This window comes from Corvus brachyrhynchos, unplaced genomic scaffold, assembly GCF_000691975.1.
Source record: "Corvus brachyrhynchos isolate BGI_N302 unplaced genomic scaffold, ASM69197v1 scaffold182, whole genome shotgun sequence".
NCBI classification, from domain to species: Eukaryota; Metazoa; Chordata; class Aves; order Passeriformes; family Corvidae; genus Corvus; species Corvus brachyrhynchos.
This window is the reverse complement of record NW_008236807.1, coordinates 77,886-93,855: the sequence shown is the minus strand read 5'-3', so window position 1 is coordinate 93,855 and position 15,970 is coordinate 77,886. Positions and strand designations below refer to the sequence as shown.

The 15,970-nt window shown below is 53.2% G+C and overlaps 1 protein-coding gene across 1 annotated transcript in view; it reads right to left on the bottom strand.

Moving 5' to 3' along the window:
* Positions 1 to 15,962, bottom strand: part of AHCYL2 (adenosylhomocysteinase like 2) — a 28,272-nt gene extending 12,310 nt beyond the window's left edge. The window contains exons 1-6 of the mRNA XM_017727977.1: positions 15,854 to 15,962; positions 12,549 to 12,657; positions 6,209 to 6,352; positions 5,552 to 5,652; positions 4,172 to 4,274; positions 2,620 to 2,714 (exon numbers count right to left, since the gene is read on the bottom strand). Of these exons, the coding sequence (XP_017583466.1) occupies positions 2,620 to 2,714; positions 4,172 to 4,274; positions 5,552 to 5,652; positions 6,209 to 6,352; positions 12,549 to 12,657; positions 15,854 to 15,907 (606 nt within the window). The 5' untranslated portion in view covers positions 15,908 to 15,962. The remainder of the gene's footprint in view (positions 1 to 2,619; positions 2,715 to 4,171; positions 4,275 to 5,551; positions 5,653 to 6,208; positions 6,353 to 12,548; positions 12,658 to 15,853) is intronic.
* Between the last annotated feature and the right edge of the window lie 8 nt (positions 15,963 to 15,970).

Below are 15,970 nucleotides of genomic sequence, written 5' to 3'. Positions count from 1 at the left end.
CGCTCTTTCCACGTTCCCAACACCAAAGTCAAAGACTTCTCACTGCTTCCTCCTCCTCCTTCTCCTCCTCCTCCTCTTCCTTTTCTTCCTTCTCCTCCTCCTCTTCTTTTTCCTCTTCCTCCTCTTCCTCCTCCTTTTCCTCCTCCTCCTCCTCTTTCCATATCCCACACACCGAGGTCAAGGACTCCTCACTCCATCATCCCCCTCATCCCCCTCATCCCCGGCCAGAGCCCGCTCGGCCGCGATCCCTTCCCGAGGGGGTGCCGGGGAGGGTTCAGGGATTCCCTGCACCCACAGCTCTGTGCTAAGGCCCACAAAGGGGCCCTGCCCTGAAGCGTCTCCCAGATTATCCCCATCCCACAGCAGCCAAGAGTTTAAGGACGTGGCTCACAGGGCTTCTGGGAATTTTGGGTGTCCCAAAATCCCAACCCTGGGCGGAAGCGTCTCCGCTCATTTGCCGTGGGCGGAGCTCGGCAGGGACCCTCTGGAGCCTTCCCAGGAGAAGGGACCACTCCCCTCCTGGCACAGGTGACATTCCCGAGCTCTGCCTGGGCCTTTGTGGAGCCATCCACGGGCACAGAGCTCCTTGGAAACGCCGTGTTCCACTCCCACCTTCTCCTCTCGGAACTGCCGGATGTTCCGCTGCCGCCGCCGCCAGGGAGCAGCTGCTCCTCCCCAACGCCTGGGAAGCACAGGCTGTCCTGCCAGAGCCCAGCAGCCGGCCCTGGAGGCTCCAGGGAATCCATTCCCGGCTCCACATCCCATCCACGGGCTGGGAAGCGCAGGAAGGGAAGGGTTAAGTGGGACTGGGAGCTCTCCTGGGCCAGCCAGGGAGGAGGAATTTGGAATCCGCCTGCCTGGCTCCCAGGACGTCTTCATTCCATGAATCCCCGTTTAATGGAGCGCTTCATCCTCCTCCCCAGAGAGAATCCCAGCCCCTGGCAGCTTCCCCTTTCCTGGGAGAGCAGGGGATGGAACCCCCTGAGCAGAGCCCTGTGGGGGCCGGGTTTTGTGGGGAGGTCACCTTGGTGTGGCAGCTCCAGACATCCAAGGGCACAGCCTGTCCCACATTCCTGCAGCTTTCCCAGCTTCGGGCAGGCTCTTTGCCCTCATTCCTGTTCTTCCAGCTAGTTTTGGTGGTTTGTTTTTTTTTTTGTTTTTTGGGAAAAACCACTTTATTTGAGCTGGAAATCATTTTTCTTAGAGAAAAGCAGCTGTTTCAGGCGTGAGCCTCGGTGGGAGCTTCTCTCCAGGTCACCGACTCCCTCCTCCCTCCCTCAGCCCTTCCAAGTCATCTCTTCTCCAGGAGAGAATCCCTGGAGAGGCTCTTCCATGAAGGAAACCTCTCAGATTCCATCTTTTTCAGAAAAAAAAACCCTTTCTGATCCATCCCTGCCCAGGCAGAGCCCTCCCCCAAAGGTCAGAATTCCCAGAACCCTCCCATGAAGGATTCCCAGAATGGGAATGGCCAAGAACTGGCCCCATTTCCAAGGAACAAGGAGCAATTATGGGAAAAATGAGGATGGGGAGGGGCTGGAATGGAATTCCCAGAGCAGCTGTGGCTGCCCCTGGATCCCTGGAAGTGCCCAAGGCCAGGCTGGACATTCCCTGGGATGGTGGAAGGTGTCTGTGTGGAATGGGATGACCTTTAAGGTCCCTTCCAACCCAAACCATTCCATGATTCCCTGATTTTAAGATCCTTCTCACACCTGCCCTTCAGCCAGCGTCCCATTTCTCATCTCTAAAAACACAGATCTCCAAAATCCAGCAAAATCTCTGGGAACAGAGATCCTGGTGCTCTCCCCAATGATTTCTGTGCTCCAGGAGCAGGTGTGAAAATCAATCCCACAACGAAGAGGTCTGAAGAGATCCCGGGAAAGCAAAATCCGCATTTTCTGGAACGCTGGCTGTTCCAACAGTGACATTTGGGATGGGAAATTAATCCTCAAAGAGCAGGAAAAAAGCTGCTCTCGTGTCTAGACTCAGTCTGGTACCTCGGGGGTGGAATTTTGTGACATTCCCGGTTCTTTTTAAAGGTGACAGCGACTGGAAGGGACAAAATCCCACCTCAAACAAGCCAAGATTGGCAAAAACCCAAGTGAGATCCACGTTTATCTTCCACCTTTGCCTGCTTCTCATCTCATTTAGATCAGGGCTCGAAGGCTTTGGGGAAATGTGATGGAGACAGCACAGCTGACAGCTGAAAATCGCTCTGCTCACCCAGCTCCAGGTTCTCTGTTTTCCCTGGAAACAAGGGCGGGATGGAGCGGCGGAGGAGGGGCTGGGTTACCTGAGGTTTGGGTGGTTTAAAGTGTGGGAATCACAGAAAAATCTGGGCTTTGTTCTGAGAAATCCCAGCAGCCAAAGGTGAGAATTGAAGGGTGAAAAAGGATGGAATCTCGTCTCGAAAACCACAGATTTGGAGCTGTTTTTAGCAGGAGGGTTAAAATGGAACTGCAGCACGACACTGAGAAATCAACCGGAACACCCCAAAACCCGCGGTGAGGTGGTGAAACAAAGCCTTGCTTGGCAAGATCCAGGAGACTTTAAGTGCCCTTCCCTGCTGCTCCTCTCCAGGTGGGAGCTTCCCAGGTGCTTCCCAGGTGTTTCCCAACTCACCATGTTGGGCTGCCAACCCTCGACGTTGACGCAGCGGTCGATGCACCACCAGAAATCGTCCTCGGATTCGCCCTTCCAGGCAAACACAGGGAACCCTGGGCACGGAGGGAGAGGGTGTTAGCACAGGCAGATCCCTTGGGAATCGCCTCTGGGGGGATACTCGTGGAAAGCACACCCAGGGATTGGCTTTGAACCTCCCTCACCTCTTCCTGTCGCCCAGGAAAGAGTCCCCTGGCTCTCAACAACGCCAGATTTATTTGCCAAATCAGGATTTCCCTGCAGATCGGATTGTCAGGCGGCCTGGACCCCAATTTATTAATTGATGTGTTAATTGATTTGAATGCATTGTGATCGTGAGCGGTTGTTACTCAGCTTTGGTGAGCAGGACCCACGAGCAACGCGGTGGGTTTGGCTTCTGCTGGGTCTCCAAGAGCTCGTGGTCAAAGCTGTGGCCTCAGCCAGGTGAATTCCCTGGATTTACCCAGGTAAAATCCCATGTCTTATCCAGGTAGAATCCTTGGCCTTACTCAGGTAGAACCCCTGGTTTTAGGGCAAATCCCTGACTTCATCCAGGTAAAACCTTTGGCCTCACCCAGGTAAAGCTCCTGAATTTGCCAAGGTAAAATCCCTGGTCTTAGCCAGGTCAAATCCCTGACCTTATCCAGGTAAAATCCCTGGATTTACTTATGTAGAATCCCTGACCTTATCCAGGTCAAATCCCTGGATTTACTTAGGCAGAATTCCTGACCTTATCCAGGTAAAATCCTTGGCCTTACCCAGGTAAAACCCCTGGATTTACTCAGGTAAAAACCGTGGCATCACCCAGATAAAACCCCTGGCCTTATCCAGGTAAAATCCCTGGTCTTATCTGGGTTAAAACCTGTGGCCTCATCCAGATAAAATCCCTGTTTTTAGGGCAAACCCCTGGCCTTATCCAGGTAAAACCCCTGGATTTACCCAGGTAAAAACCATGGCATCACCCAGATAAAATCCCTGCTTTTAGGGCAAACCCCTGGATTTACCCAGGTAAAATCCCTGTTTTTAGGGCAAACCCCTGGCCTTATCCAGGTAAAACCCCTGGATTTACCCAGGTAAAATCCCTGTTTTTAGGGCAAACCCCTGGATTTACCCAGGTAGAACCCCTGGATTTACCCAGGATTTCCCAGGTGAGCAGCCACACGCTCAATTCCTGGGCTGTGAATTACCTTCCTCCCCCCGAATTCTCTCTTCCACCCAAGCTCTGCCCCAAATTGTGACATTTAAATCCAGTTTCTCTCCGTTTCCCTGAGCAAAACCACTTCCAGCTTCGGCTCATCACACGGGATCTTTACCACATCCTTTTACACTCCAGGGGGATGGGAAAAAGCAAAACCCCATCCCAAGAGTTCCAGAGCACTGGAAAGGATCGATTTTACACTTTGGGTTTATTCCAAAGCGAACGCAGAGGGGAAAAAAAAACCCCAAAGAGGTGAAAAATGAGCTGAAACCGAGGGAGCAGCAAAAATTCCCTGGAAAATCCAGGAGGAGCCAAGAGGGAGAAGTCGTTCCCTACCGCTCTCAGCCAGGGCAGCAGCCACTTCGTTGAGGGTGGAGTAGATGTTGCAGGCAGCCCATCGGCACTGGGCTCCCAGCGCTCCCAGGGTCTCCATCAGCACCTGCAAAAAATGGGAAAAAACGGGAAAAAACGGGAAAAAACGGGAAAAAACGGGAAAAACCCACTCAGGGAGCGGCACAACCCAGGAATTTGGGTGCTGCTTGTGAGAAAGGCGCTGCTGCGCGGCTCCGAGGGTGGGTTAAGCTTCTGAAAGGTCTCTGAAGTTGGGTTTAAGCTTCTGGAGGGTGTCTGAAGTTGGGTTTAAGCTTCTCGGGGCTCTCTGAAACTTGGTTTAGGCTTCTGGAGGGGTCTCTTAAGTTGGGTTTAAGCTTCTGGGGCATCTCTGAAGTTGGGTTTAAGCTTCTGGAGGGTCTATGAAATTTGGTTTAGGCTTCTGGAGGAGTCTCTTAAGTTGGGTTTAAACTTCTGAAAGGTCTCTTAAGTTGGGTTTAAGCTTCTGGGGCGTCTCTGAAATTGGGTTTAAGCTTCTGGAGGGTCTATGAAATTTGGTTTAGGCTTCTGGAGGAGTCTCTTAAGTTGGGTTTAAGCTTCTGGGGGGGGTCTGTGAAACTTGGTTTAGGCTTTTGGAGGGGTCTCTGAAGTTGGGTTGAAGCTTCTAAAGGGTCTATGAAATTTGGTTTAGGCTTCTGGAGGGGCCTCAAGTTGGGTTTAAGCTTCTGGGGGGGGTCTCTGAAGTTGTTTTAAGCTTCTAAAGGGTCTCTTAAGTTGGGTTTAAGCTTCTGGGGGGACTGTGAAACTTGGTTTAGGCTTCTGGAGGGGTCTCTTAAGTTGGGTTTAAGCTTCTAAAGGGTCTGTGAAATTGGTTTTAAGCTTCTGGAGGGCCTCTGAAGTTGTGTTTAAGCTGCTGGGGGACCTCTGAAGTTGTTTTAAGCTTCTGAAGGGTCCCTTAAGTTTGGGTTAAGCTTCTGGAGGGGTCTCTGAAGTTGGGTTTAAGCTTCAGAGTCAGGTTGGAGCAACCTGGTCTAGCGGAAGGTGTCCCTGCCCGTTGGAACTGGATATTTTTAAGGCCTTTTCCAACCCAAACCATTCCAGGACTGGATCATTCCCTGGCCCAGGGGCCTCTGAATCAGTTTTTAGGCAGCATCGGGGTCATCAGGAAAGGGCACAGGAAGCGATTTTGGAATGGAAGCATCTTTGAAAGGATGGCAAACCAAGAACTGGGTAAAATCCCAAAGCTGGCAGGGGAAATCCCTCCTGTGCCGTGTTTTGGGGAGAAGGGCAGCCCCTCCTCGCTCTGCCTGGGCTCTGTTTTGGGGCATGAGCAGCGGGGTTTTGGGGCCGGGGTTTTGGGGCCGGGGTTTTGGGGCGGGCTCTTACAGCCGTCTGTGCCGTGATGTGTGTGCAGCCCACGATCTTGGCCCCGGCCAGAGGCTTCTCCCCCTGAGCTCTCTTCCTCAAAGCCATGAGCGCCGGCATTTCTGGAAGGAAAAAGGGAAAAGGAGGCCATGGATGGGATGGGAAGCGGGATGAGCACAGGAGGAAGAGGCAGCAGCGCTTCCCAGCCCCTGCCCAGCGCTCCCACGAACTCGCAGGGCTGTGGCAGCTTCGAAACAGCCAAAGCCTCGAGAGCAAACCCCAAGGGAGTCAAAATGACCCCAAATCCCTCCGGATTTTTCCCGGTTACGTTCAAATTTCTGCCTCCTCCAGGAAAATCTGCTTCGGAGTGAGGATTTGGGATTTGCTGCTCCACTCCAACATCCCTCCAACACCCAAACCCCGCCTGGCCTTTGCTATTGACCTTCTGGAGGTAATCAAGCTAAACGAAAACCGTCCCGTTCACGCGGTGGATTTCATCTGCTCTGCTGATCCCATGGAACAGCTCTGACTGCAGAGCACCTCGAACCCCACAAAACCCCGCAGGAGCTTCCCCATCCCAACAGGGACGGGGTGAAGAAGTGCCCAGCACCCCCAGCTGCAGCAGAGGAGGATTTGGGAGGAGGAAGAGCCGCGCAGGAGCTGGGTTCGGGTGCTTACCCTGCTCGGCGATCTCGATCTCGCGGCGCCCGAACTCGGCCTGTTTGATGTTCTTCACGCAGAAATCGCTGCTGCCCTTGGAGTTCTTCTGCTGCTTGTCCCGGGGCGAGGTCTCGTCGTCGGAGCTGTCCGTGTAGGAGGCGGCTGCGGGGAGGAGAGGAGCTCAGCAATGGGATGAGACATCCCCTAAAGCCCCGCGGGGGAAGGGCGTGGGTGTGCTCTTCCATCCCAACTCTTCGGGGCGCAGCTGGGATCTCTCCTCCTCCTCACAGGGACTGTTTTCCCTGCTGGATTTACCTGGGATGAGTTTTTAATTCTCATCTCCCTCTGCTTCAGCACCACACCTGAGGTAATCGGCTTGAGCACTGCCGGCTTCCCACACGGGCTCATCTCCACGGCCTTCTCCCACCTCTCTTCCCAAAGTTCTCCCACCTCTCTTCCCAAACTCCTCTCACCTCTCTTCCCAGAAGTTTTCACATCTCTCTTCCCAGAAGATCTCCCATCTCTCTTCCCAAAGTTTTCCCACCTCTCTTCCCAAAATTCTCACACCTCTCTTCCCAAAATTTTCCCACCTCTCTTCCCAAAGTTCTCCCACCTCTCTTCCCAAAATTTTCCCACCTCTCTTCCCAAAGTTCTCCCATCTCTCTTCCCAGAAGTTTTCACATCTCTCTTCCCAGAAGATCTCCCATCTCTCTTCCCAGTTTTCCCACCTCTCTTCCCAAAGTTCTCCCACCTCTCTTCCCAAAATTTTCCCACCTCTCTTCCCAAAGTTCTCCCATCTCTCTTCCCAGAAGTTTTCACATCTCTCTTCCCAGAAGATCTCCCATCTCTCTTCCCAGTTTTCCCACCTCTCTTCCCAAAATTCTCCCCCCTCTCTTCCCAAAATTCTCCCACCTCTCTTCCCAAAATTCTCCCACCTCTCTTCCCAAAATTCTCCCATCTCTCTTCCCGAAGTTCTCCCCCCTCTCTCCCCAGAATTCCCGAGTGCAGCTCCCAGACACCCCACAAAAGGCCTGTCCATGTTCGGAGCACTCCAGACCCACCAGGAGCTGTGGCTTCAGGTGGGACTCACAGAGGACCCCACTCCATCCCCGACAGCCGCGGTGCAGGGTGTGAGCTGATGATTATCCGGACACCGTGGGATTCCCAATCCTTGGATCTGCTCCGAACGGATGCGCGGAAGGAACTTCTCCATCGGGAGGATAACACAAGCCTGGCGTGGATGCTCCAGGGAGCTGCTGGCTCTCTGGCCTCGGGGGACTTCAGGAATTGTTTGGAGAGCTGGGGATCACCGGATCCTTTCCGGAGCCCCACGGGATCAGACGAAGCCTCTGCCCCAGGAGTGGGTGTGGATGTGCTGAATGAATTCCAGGAGCTGTCCATAATTGTCTTCCCTTCCTCTCAGCGCCCTCCAAACTTTGGGTTACGGAATTGACCGTGGCAGACACATGGGAGAGCCTTCATGGAGCCACAAATCCCCTTTCCCGCTCATTCTGGTTCCTAAAATCACCCGTGTTCAAGAGAACATTTTTGATCTGAGTCACGCTGGACTAACCAACGCTCCCGCTGCCTTTCCCGCTCATTCTGGTTCCTAAAATCACCCGCATTTCAAGAGACCATTTTTGATCCGAGTCACGCTGGACTAACCACCGCTCCCGCTGTGGATCAGCCGAAGGAATCCCTCGTTTTCCTCTGGAATCTGCCCCCACGGAGGGAAACCAAACCTCTTCCATCTTTCAGGACTGCCACCAGCAGCCAGAGCAACGCAATCGGCTCCAGCTCACGGCTCCTCTTTCCTCTCCAGATGACCCTTCCAGGACCCAGCTGGCCATTCCCTCATTCCTCATGGAACTGCTCTGCTCCAAGTCCTTCCTCTCCAGCTCAGGTGGTGCTTGCAAAACCATCCCGAGCCTGGCATCCAGCGGTGTGCTCCAGCCCAGAGGAATTCCGCGGTGGAACAGCTCCGTCCGTGAGCTGGCCGCTATCATGGATCGCTGGGAATGACGGATGTGACGATGAGCTCTCCGCCTTCCACACCCCACAGGCCCAGCTCCCACAGGGAAAGCTCCGGATCCCACGGGAGCTGCTCCAGCCAACGGTCAAGATTCCCAGTTTCCACCCCAAACCTGCGCCAGGGGAATGAGGCAGCACAAGGGTGGGAGGTTCTTCCAGGGCTGATCCCATCACCACCCACCAGCGCTCCCGGAGAGCTGCAGCATTCCAGAGGCATCCAGGCCTCGAGCGAGGACGGATTCCAACAGCTCCTTCGTTTATTCAGAGTAAATCAAACCATCTTCTACCCTGAGCAGCTCCAGTGACACTTCCACCCCAAAAAAGCCCCCAAAAAGGAGTTCAACCCCCACCCCAGCCTGGCCACGGGTTTGTGTTTCCTGCAGGCTCCCCACTTTCCCTCCTGGCTCACGGGAAGGGTTTCCACGATTCCAAGGAACAAAAGCTCAGCCCGGGCGCCACGGGTGTGCCAGGCTCCCCCAGAGCCACCCGGCTCCTGATCCGAGGCCATCAGGAAGGAATTAGGCATTGCTGGAATTTCTCCCCATCCTCAGCAGGGTGTGAGGGGCAAATCCCACCCTGCCAACAGCCCCGGAGGGCAGCGGGGCTCCGCTGCTGCTCCCGATCCCACGGCGGCTCCCGAGGCTCGGCGGGGCCGGATTCACCACAAAGGGCACCTTGTATCGTACCAAACTCGGCGTGCCAAGGGCTCCAGGGGGAAGGATTAATTAGTTTAATTAGTCCTTGAAGACGGTTAATCTGTGCAGAGGTTGCTTTAAAACCAGCGAGTTTTGGTTCTGGGGGCTAAAAGCAATTTTTTAAAACCCTCCCCCCCAAAAAAAAGAATCCTGCCTGGAGTAGCCAGATTTTCATAAGCAGGAGGTTCTTTAATGTTAAATACATCTGAAATAAATATAATAGGAAGCAATGTAAAATATTATTTTGTATGATATTTATTTTATATAAATTAAGAAATAGAATGTAAGGTAATATAAAAGAATAGAATATAAAAGCAAACCTGATATGAAAGTGTTTATAGAATTCTGGTAATTAAAGCAATGCTGTCAGTGAATTTAACAGCAAAATAAATCTCTAAAAGTCCATTTTCCTTTGCTTTTCTGTAAAATGGAAAACAAGGAGTGAAAGGAAAGGATTCCAGTCATTAATTGATGGGACAGCTTCCTAAAAATATTCTCCAAAGCTGATTAATGAAAACTTCCTCCCTGGGCTTGGCATTCCGTGAGGTGTGGAAAATGTGAGCACAAATGGGATTATTTGCATTACGAGTTTGTGTCTCCGTCCAGAGAGGTCGAGGATTCCACATCCCTTGAAGTATCCAAGGACGGACAAGGCTTGGAAGAACCTGGCACAGTGGGAGGTGTCCCTGCCCATGGCAGGGCTGGCACTGGAGGGGCTCTGAGGTCCCTTCCCACCCAAACCATTCCAGGATTCCCTGAATCCACCATTTCCATTACTGATGCATTATTTGCAGATTGTTGGACTCCACGATCCACGTGGGTTCTTCCCACCTCAGGGTATTCCACAATCCCGTGGTTTCCAAGAGAACGACACAAAAGCGGCAGCGGCTCTCAGGTGACCTCCGCCCACGCCCAAACCAAGCAAAGCCCAGGTCGGAGCCTAAACTCAGCCAAGTTTGGCTTTGCTGATGTCAGAGGCGAGGATCCACTCCTGGCTGCCGAAACTGGCACTGCTAAGGGCAAGAAAGGGCAGCCTGACCCTGTCACACGCCCCAGGGAAGGACAAACCTGGTTTGCTCCCTGTGAAACCTTCCAAAACAGCACGAGGATGAATTCCAGGTATTCCTTGAATTCCAGCTCTTCCTGTCCTAATCCCACCCACAGAACGTGCCCGTGGTGGGTAACGCACAGCATCGAGCTTGGATCATCCAGGCTAGGCTGACCTAAAAGATTCCCCAAAATGCCCAGCTGATCCCCAGGAATCTTTCCTGGAGCAGAAAACAACGATCTGAGTTTTGAAGAAAGGGAAGTCAGTGAAATTTAAGTTAACATCGAGTCAAACACCGCCTCGATTCCGAAGGGAGCTCCCAGTTCCGTGACTGGGAATGGTTGGGCTCCGAGGGCTTTTCCAACCTCAGCGATTCTGTGATTTCTCCCCTCCACTGCCATCTCTCTGCTCCTCACGCTTCCTCTTTTCCAGCCTTTTCCCATCCCAGGAAGGCTCCAATGGGCTGTTTAGACTGTGCTGCTGCTCAGTCTGGGGAGGAGAATGACAAAGATCCCCTCGAGGATGTCCTCATGGCATTTATCTATGGATCCATCCATCCATCCATCCATCCATCCCTCCATCATCCATCCATCCATCCATCCATCCATCATCCATCCATCCATCCACCATCCATCCATCCATCCCTCCATCATCCATCCATCCACCATCCATCCATCTATCCATCCATGGGTCCATCCACCATCCATCCATGGATCCATCCATCCATCCATGGATCCATCCATCCATCATCCATCCATCCACCATTCATCCACCCATACATGGATCCATCCATCCATCCATCATCCATCCATCCATCCATCCATCCCTCCATCCATCCATCCATGGATCCATCCATGGATCCATCCATGGATCCATCCCTCCATCCATCCATCCATCCATCCATCCATCCATCCATCCCCTCCATCCATCCATCCATGGATCCATCCCTCCATCCATCCATCCATCCATCCATCCCCTCCATCCATCCATCCATCTATCCATCCCTCCATCCATCCATCCATCATCCATCCCTCCATCCCTCATCCATCCACCCATCCATCCATCTGTCCATCTGTCCTTCCATCCATCCATCCATCCATCCATCCATCCATCCATCCCTCCATCCCTCCATCCAGCCGCCGTCGTGGGAGCTGAACTCTTCCATCAGGACTGCCAGCCTGGCTCCTTTCATTAGCGGGGAATGTCACACTTCCATGAGATCATGAACTGGAGTTGCTGATGCTTCAGGAGATGTTCGGTGCAAGGAGAGGAGGAGAACTCCCCAAAGTTGCTCCAAGTTCTTCCAGCTGTGACTCGGGAGCGAACACGGTGACATCAGCCAGGCTGAGCAGACTCAGAGTCTGCAAAAACGGTCCCAAAATATTCCCAGGTGCTCAGGGATCAGATGGAATTACGGATTCCAAACCGAACTGGGGCTGATGTTCCTCTGGAGAGAACATGGCATGAGCCTTCCTCAATTTCTCCTGAAAGCCTTTTCCATGGCAACGCAGTCAGTGCCAGCAGCGTGGGTCACCCAGGCTGTCCCCAACCTTTGGGGGGCTCCTCCCAGCCTCTGGAAAAGGCTTTGGAGGTCCCTCCAAGCCTGCAGGGCAGCACAAAGGAAGCAGCAACCTGGGAGCAGGGAAAGATGAGGAACAGTTGGCTTTTCCACCAAAACCGGGATGAAGCCACTGGACTGTGGTGCCCAGGATCAGATCAGGACCTCCAGCAGCTGCATCTTCTGGAGAGGAGCACCTCTGCCGGGAGCTGAGTGACCAGATGACCACGGCTCTTCCACCTCTGCTCTTCCAAATCTGCCGGGAAACGCAAAGAGCTCCTCCCAGCCCGGCCCTGTCCGAGCTCATCTCCGACATCCTCGGAATCGCGGGAATGAGTGGAGAAACACCAAGGAAGGTCCCCACTCTGGAGGACTTCTGGCCACCAGCCAGGTCTGTGTGCAGCCACCACCACGAACCATCAGGAGCAGCTGGAGCCAGAATTCCCTGACATTTTCCACACTCCACAGAGCTGAGTCAGAGCTTTGAACCTCTCAGGCTGTGCTGGACAAGGCTCGGAGCAACCTGGACTTGTGGAGGATGTCCTTGACCACGGCATGGGGTGGAGTGAGATGAGCTTTAAGGTCCCTGAAACCACCCAGATTCTCCTCAAATACACTGTGAGCTGCCAAGTATCCAAAAAATACATCCAGCGAGATTCCAGCAGGAGAAACCCCTTCCAGGAGCCCTTCGAAGGTCCCCAAAGACTCCAACCTCACGTGCAACAAGCCTGCAGTGGGATCCCTGTGGATTTGTTCAGGAGCAGGAGGGAAGGTGACGCTCAAGCACGGACACAATGCGGAAAAACCGTTTTCCTGAGTGTGGGAGGAACAGGAAGGGGAGGAGAAGAGGGACTGGAAGGAAAGGCAGCAGCAGCTGCCTACCAGAGTTATGAGGAGAGAGCAGAAGTGTGAAGAGCACCAGAATAATTTAATTTTATATCCAAGACGATGGGGGAAAAAAGCAACAGCCCTCTTTGCATGCCTTCCCGACAAGGCCAGAGCAGATCCGGGAGATCCCGGACTCACCTGAGCTGTAGCTGTCCGTCGAGGACTGCGAGATGGAGCGGGACAGCGACCGGCGGCCGATCTTGGTCGGGCGCTTGTTGAACTCCTGCTTCTGGTCAGCAAACTGGATCTGCGGAAAGAAATCGGGGATTTTCTGTAGAACACCCAGCAGATCAATCCCGAGAACTCAAAGCCTTGCGCAGACATCGGCACCGGCTCCGTTATGGGCTGGAGCACAATTCCTGTTATTAACAGCGGATTTTGTTCAATTTCAGACCCTCCAGCAGATGAAGAGATGTCAGTGCAGGCTGTTGGATTTTGGGAGCACGGATGGCTGGAGAACACAAGTTTTTAAGAGCACACAATTCTAGCCAACAAATCCAGAAATGAAGGATAAGCCATTAACCCAAAGCGATAATCCCGGTGGGAGAGACTGCATTTCCCAGGAACGCTGCAGCAGTGGGTGGAACACCAATATTTTGGGGCATGAAGAGCCCCAAGGCCGTTCCCATCCCATCAGCAAGGAATGGAGATTTCAGACTCCCCCAAGGCCCTGAGCAGCACCAGGCTCAGCCCCGCCAAGCTGAGAGAGATTTCAGCCAACGAAGCCGATCTGCTCCTAAGCGTGCAAGAAGGGATAAGCAAATTTTCCCGGTTTTACCAGGAAAACGACATTTAAAGTTGGTATTGGAGGAGGAATCTTTCTCTAAGCATCGCTGTACTCCTGCCGTTGGTTGTCAACAGCAAGAGGAACAAAGAATCAGAATTTTCTTACTCCCTAAATTTGGGTTTCACAACAGTTCATCCCTCCTGTTCCAACCCAGACACCTTCCACCATCCCAGGCTGCTCCAAGCGCCATCCAACCCGGCCTTGGGCACTGCCAGGGATCCAGGGGCAGCCACAGCTGCTCTGGGAATTCCATTCCAGCCCCTCTCCACCCCCCAACCAGGAATTCCTTCCCCAGATCCAACCTAAACCCATATTTTTTCAATTCTCTTTACGAGGCTACTGGGCCAGCCCCTCCCCACCCTCCCAACCAGGAATTCCTTCCCCAGACCCAACCTAAACCCACATTTTTTCTATTCTCTTTACGAGGCTACTGGGCTGAATTTAAGAATTCAGGAGGACAGAATTACAGTTCCAGGAAATATTTCAGCTCCCAGTGCTCATCAAGCCAACCCTCGATGTTCCCGTTGTGTTCACGATTCCTCTCAAATCTCAGGGAAATCGGAATCACAATTCTGATTGCTTGGACTCTGAGCGTACCCTGACTCACTCTGGGACAACGGGGTTAAATATTGACATCTCCAAAATACTCAGAGCCATTAATTGAGGTTGTTAACGAACCCCCAGGGGTATTCAGAGAAGTTCTGTGATTTTCAGGAAGATTTAGCCAGGAAGAGGCAGATCCCGTTCTGGGAATTCAGACTTGAGCTCAGTGGTTTAAGGGGTGCCGCTGAGATGGGTGGGTGATGCTACAGAGGTGGAACCCTGTGTTTTGGGCCAGAAAGTGAAGGAAAAGGGATAATTCAGAGTCCCCTGTGAGCCCAGGTTTGTGTTGGGATGGGGGATGACCAGGCCACAGTGCCGGGGAGGAGGGAAGGACCTGGGAGAGGAGGGAAAGATCTGGGAGAGGAGGGAAGGACTTGGGAAAGGAAGGAAGGACCTGGGAGAGGAGAACAAGACCCAGGAGGGAAGGGAAGGCCTTGGGAGAGGAGGGAAAGATCTGGGAGAGGAAAGAAGGACCTGGGAGAGGATTTGCAGCCGCACCTGGGAGGTTTTTCCCTGCTAATCTTGACCCAAACAACAGAACGCTGGATCAGGAGCACCCGCGGGAGGGGAAAATCCACAGCGAACTCGTGTTACAGCCAGGGCCGCGCTGGGATTAACGCCCTGATCCCGGCGGGACGGGGGCTTTGCACACACCGGGGCTTCTGTTCCCCCTCTAAGCTGCTGGCCTGAAAGAACTTCCCTTTTTTTTCCCTTTTTCTTCCCTTCATTTAAAACAAATCCCTGCACGGCTGAGCGGCTCCATCAGAGGAGCAGTTATTGGTGTGAAGCGGAGCTGGAGACAGGCAGGAATTGTAACAAAGGGGAATCATTTGTGCTCAATTCCCATTTTCCCTCCCCACGTCGGCTCCTCAAGGACATTGAGCACAACCATCTCACGGGACACAGCGATATGGATAATCCAGGGCTCTCGGAGCCCTCCCACATCCAAAACCACGTAAACGACGAAGCAAAAGAAGTCCTGGAGCGAATCCGGCAGAATTAGACCCAGACTTTAAAATAAACCCTACCCTCGACCTCTTGAAGGTTTAAACCTTTTTAAGGCCACCACAAGCCGGGTCCAGCTTTAGCTGAGACTGCCAAGAGGTGGAGGGAAGCACCAGGAAAGGGTAATTTTGGGAAAGGGCCAGGTCAAGGCTTGGATCTGCTTTTGGCTTGCGTTGACCAACGTCCTTTGGCTCAATCCTTTGGGGAAGAGAGAGAGTGGCCAAAAAGAGAATTTCACGGAATCCCAGAATGGTTTGTGTTGGAAGGGACCTTAAAGATCATCCCATCCCACCCCCTGCCATGGGACAGCTTCCCCTATCCCAGGGTGCTCCAATCCCTGCCAAACGCACTCCAGCCACGTTCCAGCACCACTGGGAAGATGGGGACATTCAAGATGGGGGTGGAAACAGAGATTTGGCTCCAGGCTGAGCTCGTTCAGCTCCCACCAAAACACCTCTGAAGGCAACAGCCAACCCTGCATGGGGTAACGCTCCAAGGAGAAGCTGTGGAGCCTTGGATTCCTCGGATTTAGGTGCCTGACCTGCTCTGGGGTGACACAAAAGCTGCTGCCTTCAACTCCCAGCAGGAACAAACGATTCCAGCTGGAAAACCTCCCTTGCAGGGGCACAAGGGGTTAATGAGTGCTACGTGCAGGTGTGTGCTCGTTACATTCCAAATGAGCCTCGGCTCTCTCTGACCTGGCCTTTCCATCACCAAGAGCCACCTTGAGCTACTTCTCCACGCAGAAAAGGTCCCGTTATCCAAGGTTTTCCTGGAAAACCTCCCTGCACCGACCCCACCGACTCCTCCATCGCTGTGCTCTGAAGAACAACCCCGGAGCAACGTGTTTGGCTCAACGCTTCGTCACTCCCGAGAGAAAACGAAGAGAAGCTCTCCGGAGATCGGGAATTTCTCCAGCTGGGGGCCTCCAGGAAGAAGTGATTGGGTGGAAACAGCAAGGAAAAGAGGAAGAAAATAGAGATAAGACAGAAACGAACGCGTTTTTGAGGAGGAAAACGATGATTATGGTCCTACAGAGTGCCCTCACCTGGGCTTTCATCCCCGAGTCCCCGTTGACGTTGTACTTCTTCTTGTTGGGCATGACGGCCTCGCCGGCTGCCCCTGGGCGCCGCTGCCTCTGGAGCAGGGAATGCCCCCCCCTTTA